Below are 15464 nucleotides of genomic sequence, written 5' to 3'. Positions count from 1 at the left end.
TAAGCTCTACTGCAATGATTTCAAAGACGAGAGAGAGAGAGAGAGAGAGAGAGAGAGAGAGAGAGAGAGAGAGAGAGAGAGAGGAGGGGGGGAAGGGGCAAATAGAGATATAATGTCACTTGAAGGGAGTTTGCAGTCAGATGTTAGCCAGAATCAGTTTTAAGAAATATAATCAAAGTAGGCCTACTGAGAATTAAGGACAGGTTGTTGTAATAGCAGTAGTAGCAGTTGCAACCATAGGCCCATCTAAACCCGAACCCGTGGACTGCAAGCGAACCTATCCTTCTCCTCCACTTCACGATCCTCCTTTCGTGAAGATAAGGAGGGAACTGAAGGACCTCTGTATAATCTGGCAGGGGAGGCACTTTATCACATCAGTGCCACCACGTGAAGGCGTCCCGCTTCCTAGATACATAAGACGTTTGTATAACCAGGCAGGGGAGTATCCCGCTCATATTGGTGCCACCACACGAAGGCTTCCCTCTCCTAAAGACAAGTGAAGAGGATCAACTGAGACGCAGCCACGGTGTCCGCTGCCCTCGCCTCGCACTCGTAAGTCCCGCAGTCCTTGGGCCGAAAGTCCTTGATGGCCAGGTTGTAGTGGGTCGGCCCTCCACCTAAAGAGAGCCGGGGGTCCTCCACCTTCACCACGTTGCCCTCGGACATCACCACCTCCTCCAGGCGACCCTCCAGGAACGACTTCTTCTTCCACGTCAGCGTCTGTGTTGGGAGGGAGAGTTGATGGGTTCATTTGCGCCGTCAATTGGTTAGGATAGATCTAGCGTTTTATTCCGGGATACATTGGGCTGTTTTATTTTGCTGAGAGAGTGGGTGTTAATACTGTCACCAATAACCCTCTCATGACAGAGACAGCTCTAGCAATGTATTCCAGCTAACACTAAACTATTTTTTTTTTTTTTTTTTAGCTAAGTGAGTCCTAAGAGCCGGCGATTGTTGACAGTGTCCCCTTAATGACTGTCACTATCTTCCTTTCACCTTAACTTGGCCCAGATTTTCTTCCATTTGCAGCTAATTTTATATATACTGTATCTTATCAGTGGCAGAAAAAGATAATACAACGGCCCAATATCCTTTCCATTGCATTCTTTCCTGACTAGCACCGTAATTTAGTATTAATCTACTCAGTCTCTCCTTCGCTGAATAAAATCGTCTGAGGTTAGCAAACATAAAACTTTAAAAACTGCTCGGACTGAAGGGGCTAATCTACTGTGTGTGTGTGTGTGTGTGTGTGTGTGTGTGTGTGTGTGTGTGTGTGTGTGTGTGTGCGTGTGTGTGTGTGTGGTTAGTGACAGTAGTAGTGGTGGTAATGATGTGCACTTACAGCCAATCCACACTCATTTCACTCATTCACAAGCGCTCATTATCCACTCATTTACATTTTCACAAACATTCACCCTTTCACTCATTAACATTTTCACAAACACCCATTTTTTGTTCACTCATCGTCCCACCCAGTCACATTTTCACAACCAGTCATAATTCACTCAGTCACTAACCCAGAGCCAATAGTAGTTCACTACCAAAGCTACCCATACACTTATATTTATTCGCTCACAAGCACACACCCACACACACACACACACACACACACACACACACACACACACACACACACACACACACACACACACACACACACACACACACACACACACACACACACTAGTCACTCTCTTGCATCCACTGTTGCCCCACTCATCTCTTGCCTCACCCATAACCTGACCCCACCCACCCAGAGCTAATGGCACTCATGCACACACACACACACTCTCTCTCTCTCTCTCTCTCTCTCACACACACACACACACACACACACACACACATACACAACACGGAGATGACGTAAAGGGTGTGACCTCTTCACTTTCTCTCACGACCCTGGTATTGTCTCTCTCTCTCTCTCTCTCTCTCTCTCTCTCTCTCTCTCTTTTTCTCTCTCTCTCTCTCTCTCTCTCTCTCTCTCTAATTTCCACAGATTTCTTTTACCATCATTACTAATAGAACTTGGAACTTTTCACTTCTTACCCCCTTCTATCAAGTGACTTATGCTGTTGGTTTTTTCACCCTTCCTTCAGACGATTTATCTTTGGACAGGATTTAAGAGTGAAGGGTTTAGTGAAAGCTACATCTAACCCATTGTATATAGGAAAGTCTCTTCTATGCTGAATAAAATCGTCTGGAGGTAAGAAGCAGGAGCATAACTTCTAAACACGTGTCTTCTATGTGTCTTTTCTAACCCCTTTCCCTTTCTCCTCAGCCTAGTTGTAATCGTCTATTGTGACTCTCTTTATGGACCTTTCTTTAGTCCACCACCACCATCAACACCACTTCCACTACTACTCCCGTCTTGAGCTACTAAAACTACTACCATTTCTATTACTACTGTTGCTACCACCTCCTCTCTTTTTCCATCATCATCTTACTTTCTCTCATGCTTTTTTCCTCTTTCTACTTGAAGTTCATTGCCTCCCTCCCTATCTTCAATCTTTTTTTTCTACTTCCTCCCTCCCTTCCACTCTCTTCCCTCACATCCATCAGCGTTTATCTTATTTGTCCTTCTCTCATTTCGTTTCCTCTAGTTCTTCTTCATTTCTTTCCATCCTTTCCATAATTTCTTATCTCTTTCCTTCCTTCCTTCTTTTCTTCTACCCCTTCCATACTTCCCCTTCCTTCATATATTCTTTCCTTTCATCTTCATCTTTTTTGTCCTTCCCTCCTTCCTCTCTACTCTTTCTCTTCTTCATTTCTTCCATCCTTTTCAAGAATCCTTTTCCCACTTCCTTCCTCGCTCTCTCTTATCTCCTTTCCTTCCTTCTCCCCTCTTCACACTCTGATTCCTTTCTCCCTCCTTGCCATCTACATCTTTCCTTCCTCTATTTCATTCCTTTTTTTTTCTCCTTCCATCCTTCCATCCTTCCATCCATCCTGTGTCTCTTCCCCCTCCCGCCCTCCACCTCCCCTCACTTTCTCCTTCATTGGACCCTCACGCCGGGACGGGATGACAGTACCTACCTCTCCAAAATAAAAAAAAAAAAAAAAAAAAAAAAAATCATCTTCGTTTCCATCATCCTCACTTCCTCCAATCCTCACTTCCTATCCTCCCATCCTCCCACAGCAATTAATTATATATGCACTGCCACTCACAGTTAGGTAACACTATTTTTACACTACTTCTTAACCCTTTCATCTCGAGGACATCATTTTCTTATATCTTATTCACGCAATCTACAAAGAACGGTTTTCATTTTCGTGAAGATTTCTTATGATGAACGGTAACCTAAGACCTCCACTGGATAACTCTGGCTATTATCACTCTAAAGAAGATCCGGTGCTGCTGTGGATTCAGGACTATAATAACTACAGTCACAGTTACCTACACATTAAAAAATACATTTCTGTTGATTGTTAAATTTGTCGCAAGTGATAGATAGCATTCGACAAGTGATAGATAGCATTCGACAAGTGATAGATAGCATTCGACAAGTGATAGATAGCATTCGACAAGTGGTAGATAGCATTCGACAAGTGATAGATAGCATTCGACAAGTGATAGATAGCATTCGACAAGTGATAGATAGCATTCGACAAGTGGTAGATAGCATTCGACAAGTGACAGATACCATTCAGCAAGGGATAGATAGCACTGACTCCCGATTTAATTTACAGACGTCATCTTCCTTTATTGTTATCATGAAGAACCAAATCCTCGTCTTACTCTAGCTTGGCCCAGGTTTTCGTTCTTCTGCAGCTTACTACACATAGCTCATTGGCAGAAACAGACAATGCAGCAACTCTTCAGTCTATCCACAGCACTTCGTGACTGGTATTGCATTCTAGTGTTGCTCTCTTGTAACAACTTAGAATTCAAGATAGAGAGATGATAATTTTGGACCAAGTTAGAGTAAAACGAGTATAGTACCATCACAATTACCACCACTTTGCTGTCACTGTACTAATGCTATTCAATCACTACATGAACCAAACGCCCATCATATTGCACCACCACACCCTCACTACGGTACACAAACACACACACACACACACACACACACACACACACACACACACACACACACACACACACACACACACACACACACACACACACACACACACACACACACACACACACACACACACACTTCTACCTGGCTTCCTGTTTTGGGTGCATGTCTGACGGGCTTGTACCTGAGGGCCTCCATTACACCTCACTTTTACCTCCCCACCATATGCTCACGGGGTTCCAGCAAGCACCACTCTATCCTCACTCAGAAAACACTAACCCCTTCAATTCGGGAAGGCCTCTCGTGTTCGTGCTATCTCCAGACGATTTTTTACTCTTTAGCTCATGGGAAGATTTTGGAAGAGGGGGATTTGCTATAACCTATACTGTTACTGGGTTGCTCTTCTGATCACATAAAATCGTCTTGTAGTAGTAACCTTAAAATTACACTTCATATTCTCATCTAAAGCTCTTCTGTCTCTAATCAATTCCCCCTCCCCCAAAAAAAAGGAAGCATGCAAAATTTGTACCTTCCATAGACATCTAATCAAAAGAAGGCCAAAAATTACCATCCTCTCATACCAAGCTACATGGGTACATTGCGCTTAAAAAAAATGGAGGTCGTAGGCAAAGCGATATGTAGGTTGATTATAACAGTTGTGGAGTTGGACAGCCGACATAAAGGAAGGAATCAGAGTATTGGTTAACTCTTACATTAGGGAGCTGCACAGAAAATAATGTGTGTGTGTGTGTGTGTGTGTGTGTGTGTGTGTGTGTGTGTGTTTTTATCCGTCCACGTGTTGTATGTCCGCCGCACCTGGCTAACAAAAAGCCACCTAAAATTTCCTATCAGTTAAAGTACTGTAATTATTGACCAAAACACAGTCCTTCTCTCTCTCTCTCTCTCTCTCTCTCTCTCTCTCTCTCTCTCTAACTCCTCCAGTTTGAAAAGTCTCTCCTAAGCTGAATAAAATCGTTTGGTGATCATAAGAATAAATACAACGTCCTTGGCCTGAAGGGATTAAGAATAGCATGTGTGTGTGTGTGTGAGAGAGAGAGAGAGAGAGAGAGAGAGAGAGAGAGAGAGAGAGAGAGAGAGAGAGAGAGATTAGAGTAAGTAGAGACAGAAGAGTCCTACACCCCAAATCACATAGCAATAACCCTCAGCACAACCACACCTGAGAGAAATCACCTGTTCACATGATTATAGGTATTAGCCACCTCGAATTATACTCTGCTCAGCTTAACATGGTCTAAAATTGCATTCTCTCCATCCAAGACTGCTGAACTATAACAAAATATTAATAATAGTAGTAGTAAAAGTAGCAGTAGTAGTAGTAGTAGAAGTAGCAGTAGTAGCAGTAGTAGTAGTAGTAGAAGTAGCAGTAGTAGCAGTTGTAGTAGTAGGCTAGTAGTTACAACCCCAGGCTGAAGTTGAGATGCCATTACGTGAAAGCGTCCCCCTCCAACACCAGAGCAAGATATTAAAACTAGAATATTATGCCACTGTGTGTTTGGTATAACCTGACAAAGATCCTTGTCTCATGTCAGTTCAGTTGCTGGCCAAATGTTGCCAGATTGAGGGTTGATTTGACTCGTAACTAGGGAGACTTAATCCTGCTTCAAAGGCAAAGCTGATCAAATTTCATGCCATCACGAGCTTAGTAATCAAGGTGTGGGAGTGGATCAGTTCAGTCGGGTGAAAACAGATCTACTAGTCATGAGGAAGTGCTGTAGAAAGCATGCAGAGTCAAGGTATTATCTAATTCTGATATCGAATTATGAAATATAAGGTTTCAAAAGAAGAGCCCCCGCCCAGTTAACACTCTCATTATCGGGAGAACTCTATATTCAGGCTAGAGTGAGTCACAGGAGCCTGAGAGTGGAAGATTTAGAGTTACATTATGTCAACTCGTCTCAATTGGACATAGTTCTTCTTCACCTCAGCCTCTTCACACCTAGGACGAAAATAGGGACCTGGGTTGTACAGAGACGACGATGTCGCTTCTTACTCTGGGGGAATCCTTGACTGCTATCCTTGTCAGTCACGTCACAGTCCATTTTTCCTCAGCCTTTCTACAACTAAACTCCCTCCACCTCCACCTCTCTGTCTGTCTGTCTGTCTCTGTCTGTCTGTCTGTCTGTCTGTCTGTCTCTCTCTCTCCCTCTCTCTCTCTCTCTCTCTCTGTCTCTCTCACGCACACACACACACACACACACACACACACACACAGATAGACAGAAAGACAGACAAGGAGACAGACAGCGATGGACGGACACAAAAAACAGAAAGGCACAGAGAAAAGAAACTACCCATTCCAACCAATCAAACGTCATACAGTATTAGGCTCAAATATTTCTCCCCAGAGCATTGTGAAAGTGACTCTGGTGTGTGTCTCTGTTTGGCTCCGGTATTATTATTTTCTTCTTTGACTGCCCATATATCCGGCCTTGGGTGTGACGTGTGTGTGTGTGTGTGTGTGTGTGTGTGTGTGTGTGTGTGTGTGAGAGAGAGAGAGAGAGAGAGAGAGAGAGAGAGAGAGAGAGAGAGAGAGAAAGGGACGGGGAGGTGGACAGTATGTGGCCAACCACTTAATGGTGCCTTTTTACTCTACAATTACCTTAGATATTTAGTTTTCTCTCTCTCTCTCTCTCTCTCTCTCTCTCTCTCTCTCTCTCTCTCTCTCTCTCTCTCTCTCTCTCCCTCGCTCTCTCTTTCTCTCTTTCTCTCAACACTACTCCCTACTCGTGCCTCTCCCTTCCCCTCCAGTAACTCCACATGCAAGGAATCCACGAGCATGACCCACAGGCGACATTTCCCTTTCACTAAGTAAGCAGTAACTCCCTCCTCACTAGACAAGGAAGAGGCAGACCATTAAGTACGTAAGTAATTAAGTAGGTAAGTAAGTAAGTAAGTAACTGAATGTGTTTTTCTTTAATCTTGGAAATTATTATGTAAGGGAAAGGCAGGTAGAATGAAGCATGCACTAAATGTCAAGATGATCATAAAGAAGAGGTAAGCCTATAACTACTGTATATATGTGTAAGTGTTCGACATGTAAAAATGTTTATATGTTATCTATCATGTATGTAAGTGTTTGATAAGTGAGTACAGACTTGCAGTAGGTGTCAAATCTTACTGTGGCTGAGTTGACAAAGGAAGAGGTAAGTATACAGGCTTTATAAATTAAGAATATTATCTGTAATATTTAGTAGATATATTTGCGTAGGAATGGGCATACACTAAGCGTCAAATCTTACCATGGCAGAGTTGATAGCAGCATCGAGGTGAACCTCGCACTTAAGCTCCACTTTCCCGTAGAGCTTTGGACACCCGGACACCCAGGCACTCACATTTAAGCTCTGGACCCCGTGTTTGAGAGCTGCGGGAGAAGGAGCACTGGTGGGTAACTCTCTCGCGTCATGTGTCACCTCCCCTACCTCACCGACGGACACCACACTCGGTCCCTTCGTCGGTGCCTTGGTCGAGATGTCAACACTGGAGGCTGTGCTGGCCGTCAGAGCTCGTAGTGATGTCGTAAATACCCCACCATGGTCTTTGAGGTCAGGTGTGGTGGCCCTCTTAGCTGGGGTTACTGAAGATGGGACCCTCGCCCCTTCCTTATGTCGCCAGGCTCCTGTTGTCTTTCCTTCAGCTTGTCCTCCGAACCAGAATGATTTCCCTTCCGTCGATTCCGCTGCCTTGTTCGACTTGTTCTTGTCGGCCGAGTTGAGTGACTTTAAGAGCGTTAAGAAATCTTGGTTAAAATTCAAGGTTTTCCTCGGTAATGATGGAGGTGTTGGTGGTGGTGGTCTTTCTGTCTCAGCTTCCCCACTTGAACTTGCGTCATCATCGTCATCATCTCTCAATTTCACAATTTTTGGTACTGGAGTTTCGCTCAGATGTATGTCGTCCTGTGATTCTTGAGCGACGGTAGTGGTGCCATCTTCTTCGTAGTCGAATTTTTCCGGCTGCAAGGTAAAGAGATTGAAGTCTGACTCGATATGGTGGAGAGGATCGGTTTGAAGAAGGGATGTGATAAGTGGGGCCTTTGTTTCTATTAGTGTGACTGAGTTTGGAGGTTTTGCAGTCGGCTGTTGGAAGAAAGGAAATGTCAGCGATGGCTTAAAATTATCATCCACCTTTCCAATCACAGGGAAAGATGATGGTTCGCCTAAGCTTCGTCCAGTGACACCAGTAACATCATCAGTCGCAGAGGGGGACAAAGTAGTTTCGTCATTTTCAGTGGATGTCAGGAGAAACAGATGAGGCTGCTCGTGGATGATGGACGAGGAAAAGATATTGTCCTCACTCTCATCTCTTTGGTCTCCACCCCTGTCAGACTCTTTCAGGAAGGTAAAGGCATCGTTCGATAATTTGGTATTTCGTTTTGGAGCAAAGAACTGTGGATCCAGGAACTTAGGGACGTCATCGAGAGTGAATTTGATAGTCGTCGGTGAGGATATGAAAGGTGAAGATGTGGCTACTTCATTTCTTGGTGATACTGTCGCTTGTATTTGGCGTCCAGTTAACACATCGTCATCCCTGAAGATAATCCTGGGATGCTGGATGGATTCAGATGTCCGCTGAAACTGAAGCGGTGTTTCTATAACCTGGGGAGAAGGGCTGAACGGAGGCTGGGTTTCCGGTGGGGATACTTGGTCCAGACGGAAGAGAGAGCGAGGTGGGTCGAGTCGGTGTGTGGTGCGAGGGGGTGGTGGCGGTGGAGGCTGAAGAAACACCGGACTGGAGGGGGTGAAAGAGGAACGTAATCTGGGCGCCAAAAGTGATGACAGTAACGGGAGACGCAACTGTCCAGCTCCCAGACAAGCCCATGTTAGTAAAAAAAGCAAACGCATTATAAGTGTTCTGCTAGAACTGAAACAGTGACCTGAAATTCTAAGCTGATGGTTCCGTGTCGTGGTCTGGGAGAATGTTTGCTTGTTGCTTTCCTCGCCAAACACACTATCTTATAAATCAGTTTTTAAGACATACTTCCCAGTAGTGCGTCATCACATTAGATCCGACTGACCAACGAGCATCACTTAATAGTTTAAAAGTGTTCTTCATGCAGGGAGATTTTTGATAAGACAGGACTGCATAAGTGAGCTCTGATGATGAACACAGGATTACACAAGGGAGCTCTGATGACGAACACAAAATTGCACAAGAGAGCTCTGATGATGAAAGCGGTTTCTTGTGTGTTGGCGTGCGAGTACAGGGAGGGAGGAGGAGTGGGTGAGTGTGTCTTGCGTGAGTTCTTCGTGACGACTGGAGCAGCCATCCGCCCGGCGCCACGACCGACAGTGAAAGTGAGAGAGGACACGGCAGAGGAAAACATTTTAGCATTGACTGTGGCGTTGACGAACCTCATAAACCTTCTTTTTGTGTGTTGTTTAGCATGCATCTCATCCCAGAAAAGGTCCATGGTAGGCGCCGCAAAAACGCCTCGAATGATCTTTTCCCTGATGTTGGAAAGATGTAAGTTGAGTCCTATGTCGGGGTAGAAACAGCCCGAGTACCTGAACTAAGACTTTACTGATCCTCCAAAACACCTACCGACATATCATAAAATCATCTCCTCTAAAACCATTACACCCTGGCGTGTATTCAGTACGGACTGTGAACATTAGTGCTGAAGTGGTGACATGTGAAGATATATGGCACGTAAGAGGTATGCTGAACTTCAGGGAACGGACTATAGAGTCTGTGCTAAGAATCGAATCCATAGAAAAATGTAGTCCAGCAATCTTTTTTTTTTGGTTCTCTTATCAGCTTCAGCTTTATACCCCTACATTAAACTCCAGTCGTGCAGCAATAAACCCACGGGACGAGTACTCCTGCTGATTTTTTTTTTATTATTAACTCATTTGGAGGAGCACCTATGCCGATCCTCAAATATATATGGCAAAAATCAGAGTGGTGCTAGAAAGGTACACTCGAAAGCAATAATTAGTAACCCCCCAGAAAGCCAAAGCCCTTCGGTCTTTAATGCGTGATCGAACATACCAGTCAAATATGGGTATTTCAGAGGGAACCAACTACAATTTCCTCTCACCGCTAAGAGATGGCTCTGTCGGATACACATCAGTTAATGGTGCTGTGAAGCCACCCTCATGTGTGTAAAAGAAGAAGAAGAAAGAAAAAGAGATAAAATAACTTTCGTATGCTTACCAATTTCAAGCCTTCAACTCCGACAACATAATATGCATTTTATCCTTTATACTTCTGGACTAGCATTGCCGCCATTAGCCCCTTCAGTACTAGAGGGTTCTCAAAATCCAAATAAAATAGTATGAGGGCAACAAAAATGAAATACAGATGACATTTTCGGACGACCCCCAATTTTTTACGTTTATCTCTGAAGGACGTGCGGGAAAAGAGCACGTGTCTGGCTTATTTCTATTGTTGCTGTTTGCACTCTGTAATGTGGGATACAGGCTGATCACATTTAACAATTACAGGTGTACATATGTTCTGTTATTGACCGTCAGTAATTAAGGGCTAGCTCACACCTTCGAGTCCTCTGTTTTATTGATGATGCTTCTTGGGTCATTCTGCTTCTCGCTCGTAAGGGTAACTCAGGCAGTTCTCCTTGACGGTTACGTCAGTGTCACCGCGTGAAGGCGTCTCCCTCCAACACCCACTCGTAATTATAATTCATAATTGAACTGAATGTGAAAATTGAATCGATTTTAATTTGCATCATCTCACGTCCTATGAAGAAATCTATGGTTACTCCGACAGTCGAATGTGTGTTTGTCTCTCTACGTAGCTACACACACACACACACACACACACACACACACACACGATGGCTCAGTGGTAACGTTCTCGCATGCCATCTGGTAGACGGGAGTTCGCGCGTCGCTCAGGATGTGAAAAGTTTCACTGACGAAGTGGGTGGTTACTGTCCCCCTTGAGCAAGGGGACGGGTGTGTGCGTGTGTGAAGGTTACAGCCTTGCCCTTAGATCGGACTATATGAGCTCTCAGCTCCCTTCCGGGAGGGTAAAAGCTGACGATCACGACCATCAAGTGATCCTGACCGACCCGGTGAATTACACACGCCTCCCAGGTCACCCATAGTAGCTCAAAAAGTGAAAATTGGGTCGTTTTTTAATTAGCACCATCTCACGCCCTGCTTAGGCCCTCTATGGTTACTCTCTAGTGTGGAATGTGTGTCAGGCTGTGGTCATTGTTTTCACCGCGGACGAGAGGGGGGACTAATTCAGTGGTCGAAACGCAAACCTCTCCCACCTCAAGGTACACACAGGTAAAACCACTTAAAACCACTTTCCTCCTTCGCGGAAACTTAGTTGGGTCTGATATAGTGTTGGGGGTTGCACTACAAGGTCCCCAGAACGTTATAAGGCTCGTGAAATTATGCTAGAAAACTATCATCATCATCATAATCATCTTCATCAACATCATCATCATCATTAACTTGTCTAGAAGTGGGGATGGTCGTTTGCATTAATAACACACAGAATAATACTGGTGTGTAATGAGAAGAATAAATCGCTAGGAAAGAGGCGCTACGGAATCTCTAGGCTATTTAGAATGTGACCGTAAGTACTAAACAGAGCAGTAAAAATAAAATGGCCGAAAGGGAGTGCAAGGGAAAGTGACAACAAGAGCAGGGAATAACTACAGGAAATCAACAACAACAACAACAACAACAACTACGAGGTTAAGGTGAGAGAAAGGGAAGGTGGCAGGAAACCGTGTGTTGAGTTTCTTCAGTGATTGTAATTAATGGAATAATTATCTTGGTCTTTTTAACACCTTAATTGCCATCAGGGAGAGAAAGGAAGGAGGGAGGTCGGAACAAAGAAAGGAAGGGAGGAAAGGAGAGAAAGAATGGAGGAAGGGAAAAACAAAGAGAGGAAGGTAGAGAGAGAGGAAGAGAAAAAAAAGGAAGGGAGAGAAAGAAAGAAAGGAGGGGGAGAAGGTGAGAAATGGAAAGAGAGGAAGGAGGAAGGGAGAGAGTGAGATAGGGAGGAAGGAAAAAAGTAAGGAAGGGAGGGAGAGGAAGATAAGAGGAAGAGACAGAGGAAGGGAGAAAAGAAGACAAGAAGAAAGAAAGAGAAGAGGGAAGGAACGAAAGGAAAGAGGGAGAGACGACAAGAAGGAAAGAATGATGGTTAGAATGATTAGTACAGGAGTAAATGCCACGCCATCATCTTCCCACTTTGTCTTTCCTCTTCATCGTTTTCCTTGTTGCTACTTTCATTTCTTTATTTCCATGGTACGATTTTTATTCAGTTCTGGGGATATCTAGTTCTTCTCTCCCTCCTCCTTTACTTACTCATCATCAGCATCACTACCATCATCATCATCATAATTCTTTTTCTCCTCCTCTTCTTTCATTTTCTTCCTTCTCCTCCTTTCCATTGCTTCTACTTTTCCTCCTCCTCCTCCTCTTTCTCCCTGTCTCCCCTTCTTATCTCCCTCCTCCTCCTCTTCCTCCTCGGAAACAAACAATTACCATCACAATGGACTTCCTCCCGTGGACACGGAGACGGAGGCAGTGTTTTTGGTCCAAGGAGGCAACACACACACACACACACACACACACACACACACACACACACACACACACACACACACACACACACACACACACACAGTAAAAACCGTCCCATGCACGCATAATATTTCACACACACATACATACATACACACATACATATACCTAGGCTGCTTTCCCCAAGGCAAGGGAGGTAGCACACACACACGCACGCAAAAACATGACTCCCCTGCAACTATGACATAACCGGGACGAAAAACTGTAATCGTACTCTTGGCACCTTATGAGATTTCGTTAGCACCTGTCCCTTAGCGATTCATTCTGTGTATTATCTCTTAACCCCTTGAATCTTTTTTTTTTTTTTTTCTAGTTTTCATATTCTTACTTCCAGATGATTTTACTGAGCTTAGGGGCAACTTATGGAACTGCAGGTGTTAGATGCAGCCTTGGTACACCCCTTCCCTGATAGACACCCTCACTAAATAGAATAAAATCGTCTGGTGGTAACTTGAATAAAATAAATGTATTTTCATCAGACTAAAGGGCTATTACTCTCTCTCTCTCTCTCTCTCTCTCTCTCTCGTTATGACATCGGCATAGATTGCATCACTATCATGCAACAGGACGTTGAAGTATAATATACTGAATAAATCACTAAGGAAGAAGTGTTAAGTAAGCTCCCAGGATACTCATCATGTGACCCAAATCTATAACAGCGTTAGCACTGAATGATGGTAATTTAAGGCGAATTTATCTTACTATGTGCACCTGGATCTTTCTCGGTTGCTAATACACCCCCCATACTCAAGTACCCGCATGTGTACACACGCCCACATTTTGTTTATATACATACATATGCACCTGTATACTTTTTATTTTTTTTTTTACTCTGTGTCCCCTTTTTTCGATAAGGACTAATGCGTTGTCCCTGGGTAGAGGACCATGGTTTTGGTGCGTTTAGCACTTTATGACTGGATGCCCTTCCGGCTGTCTACCAATGATCCTTGGGTGGACTAGAACCTCCGACCCTTCGGTCAGAGCACTCTAACCCACTGAGTCACGGCTGCTACGAGCATGAGAGCGCTACCTCTCCCGGCAGGGCAGCTTACCTGTATTCTGCGCGAACTCACAACTCTTTAGGCCCCGTCCACACGAGCGGGCAGTGCCCGACGGACACAGCCCGCCGAGTGGATATCCTTCGCTTTTTTAGCAGTGTTTCCAGATCGCGCAGTCCCCGGTGACCATTGGCTACAACCGGGCACACCTGTGTTGTTGTTTACACGGCAGACCGAGCTGTGGTGAGGTAGTGATTGTCCAGTCGACGTATGGCAGGGGCATTTCGATGGTTTGCCCGTGGTTTCCCTGCTTAAGACGTCATCAACTCTCATGCTCGCCACCCACCCTCCAAACGTGTGAATTGGAACGTGATTTGGTGACAATGTTTGCCCGTCGGGCACTGCCCGCTCGTGTGGACGGGGCTGAAAATTCGATCTCGAGTCAGGCGCTCTACCACTGAGCCGCCATGCACCTGTTTAAATATATACACACACACACACACACACACACACACACACACACACACACACAATATATATATATATATATATATATATATATATATATATAGTCTCACCAAACTTCCTGTGTGCTTGATCGAGTAAAAAAAAAAAAAAAAAAAAAAAAATTCCTGACTCAGCGCCTGTCCTTCGTTCAGTGCCTTTGAACCTCACCACACACTTCCATCCCCATCGTCATCCTGCCTCCCCATTTCCTGTCGCAACTACACACCATCCCAAAAGTCTTTGTGTCGTGGATGACGGCACTGCTTTGTTCTTTCTCTCTCCCTCAACCACATTGTTTAAGCCTCCTCAATTTGCTCTCTCTGTGCATCACTTTCAGCTGAATAAAATCTTTGGCGTCAGTTTGAAAGCATACTAGAGTTATTCCGACCATGAGAGTAGTTAGAACAAAGTTAAAAAGGACGTCATGTGGATTCGTGTGGTTAAGGCAGACATGTAGTAGAAGCAGTAGCAGTAGTAGTAGTAGCAATAGTAGAAGCAGTAGTAGTAGTAGCAATAGTAGAAGTAGTAATCGTAGTAGCTGCAACCTCAGGCTCATCAGAACGTGAACCCGGTGAACTGCAGACTGAAATTTCCCTTCTTCCGCAGCGCACCATCCTCCTTTCGGGGAAACTAGGGAAGAGACTGTGAGACACGTATAACCGGGTAGCTCCACTGCCCCGTCATATAAAAGCTACCGCATGAAGGCGTCTTTATAGCATCGACCTCCTGAAGTGTAAATAGTTAACCTCAGCATCAGTCTAGACAATTTTCCCCTCTCATTTAGCTGTTTGGGGTGGGGGTGAGGGGTGGGGTCTAGGGTGAGGGTGGGGATGAGGGGTGGGGTCTAGGGTGAGGGTGGGGATGAGGGGTGGGGATGAGGGGTGGGGGTGGGGTATGGGTGAAGGTGGGGTGAGGGTCGGAGTGAGGATGGGGTCGGGGGTGGGGTGAAAGTGACAAGGAGTGAAAGTGACACAGTGGGAGCAAGGGTCAGGCACTGATCTCCAGCTTCTCTCTCTCTCTCTCTCTCTCTCTCTCTCTCCCTAAGTTCTTCAACCCGAGGACATAATTTTTCAAGTTAGATATAAATTTCATTAACCCCTTCGTGTCAGTTGGTCCCATGAACTGAATCATACCATCTGTTATCAGTCAATTGAAAAGAAAAAAATACTGTGAATCATCATCATCATCATCATCATCACCTTTTTGCCACCTGGTGATGGGGTGTGGTAGGACTGAGAAAACAAGGACACAGAAAGCATGAGAGAGGGAGAACTATCAAAGGCATGGCCAGTGATGTAAACCAAACACTGAGTCACACACTATTCAAGCCTCCGGAATCCTGGCTC

At 44.7% G+C, this 15464-nt stretch overlaps 1 protein-coding gene across 1 annotated transcript; it reads right to left on the bottom strand.

Annotated features, from left to right (window-relative positions):
• Positions 1–486: 486 nt before the first annotated feature.
• LOC145413269 (uncharacterized) lies at positions 487–13392 on the bottom strand. The gene is made up of 3 exons (XM_080282998.1): positions 13325–13392; positions 7286–8771; positions 487–720 (listed from the first exon to the last, which is right to left on the bottom strand). Exons 1-3 carry the CDS (start codon positions 13390–13392, stop codon positions 487–489), a joined length of 1788 nt encoding a protein of 595 aa, XP_080139124.1.
• Between the last annotated feature and the right edge of the window lie 2072 nt (positions 13393–15464).

Source organism: Coenobita brevimanus, chromosome 95 (assembly GCF_032717465.1).
Source record: "Coenobita brevimanus isolate Jiangsu-jjx chromosome 95, ASM3271746v2, whole genome shotgun sequence".
In the NCBI taxonomy this organism is placed as follows: Eukaryota; Metazoa; Arthropoda; class Malacostraca; order Decapoda; family Coenobitidae; genus Coenobita; species Coenobita brevimanus.
Note: the sequence above shows the minus strand (reverse complement) of the source record. Positions and strands in the feature narration are given on the sequence as shown.

Bases quoted from the DNA above. Each gene is read 5' to 3' on its own strand.
- LOC145413269 (XM_080282998.1), bottom strand. From the start codon at position 13,392: ATGTGGGCGTGTGTACACATGCGGGTACTTGAGTATGGGGGGTGTATT. The intron at 8,772-13,324 runs GTGCACATAGTA...CACCCCCTCCAG, and splicing joins AGCAACCGAGAAAGATCCAG to TCCGGTGTTTCTTCAGCCTC. The intron at 721-7,285 runs GTAAGATTTGAC...CTCCCAACACAG, and splicing joins CTGCTATCAACTCTGCCATG to ACGCTGACGTGGAAGAAGAA.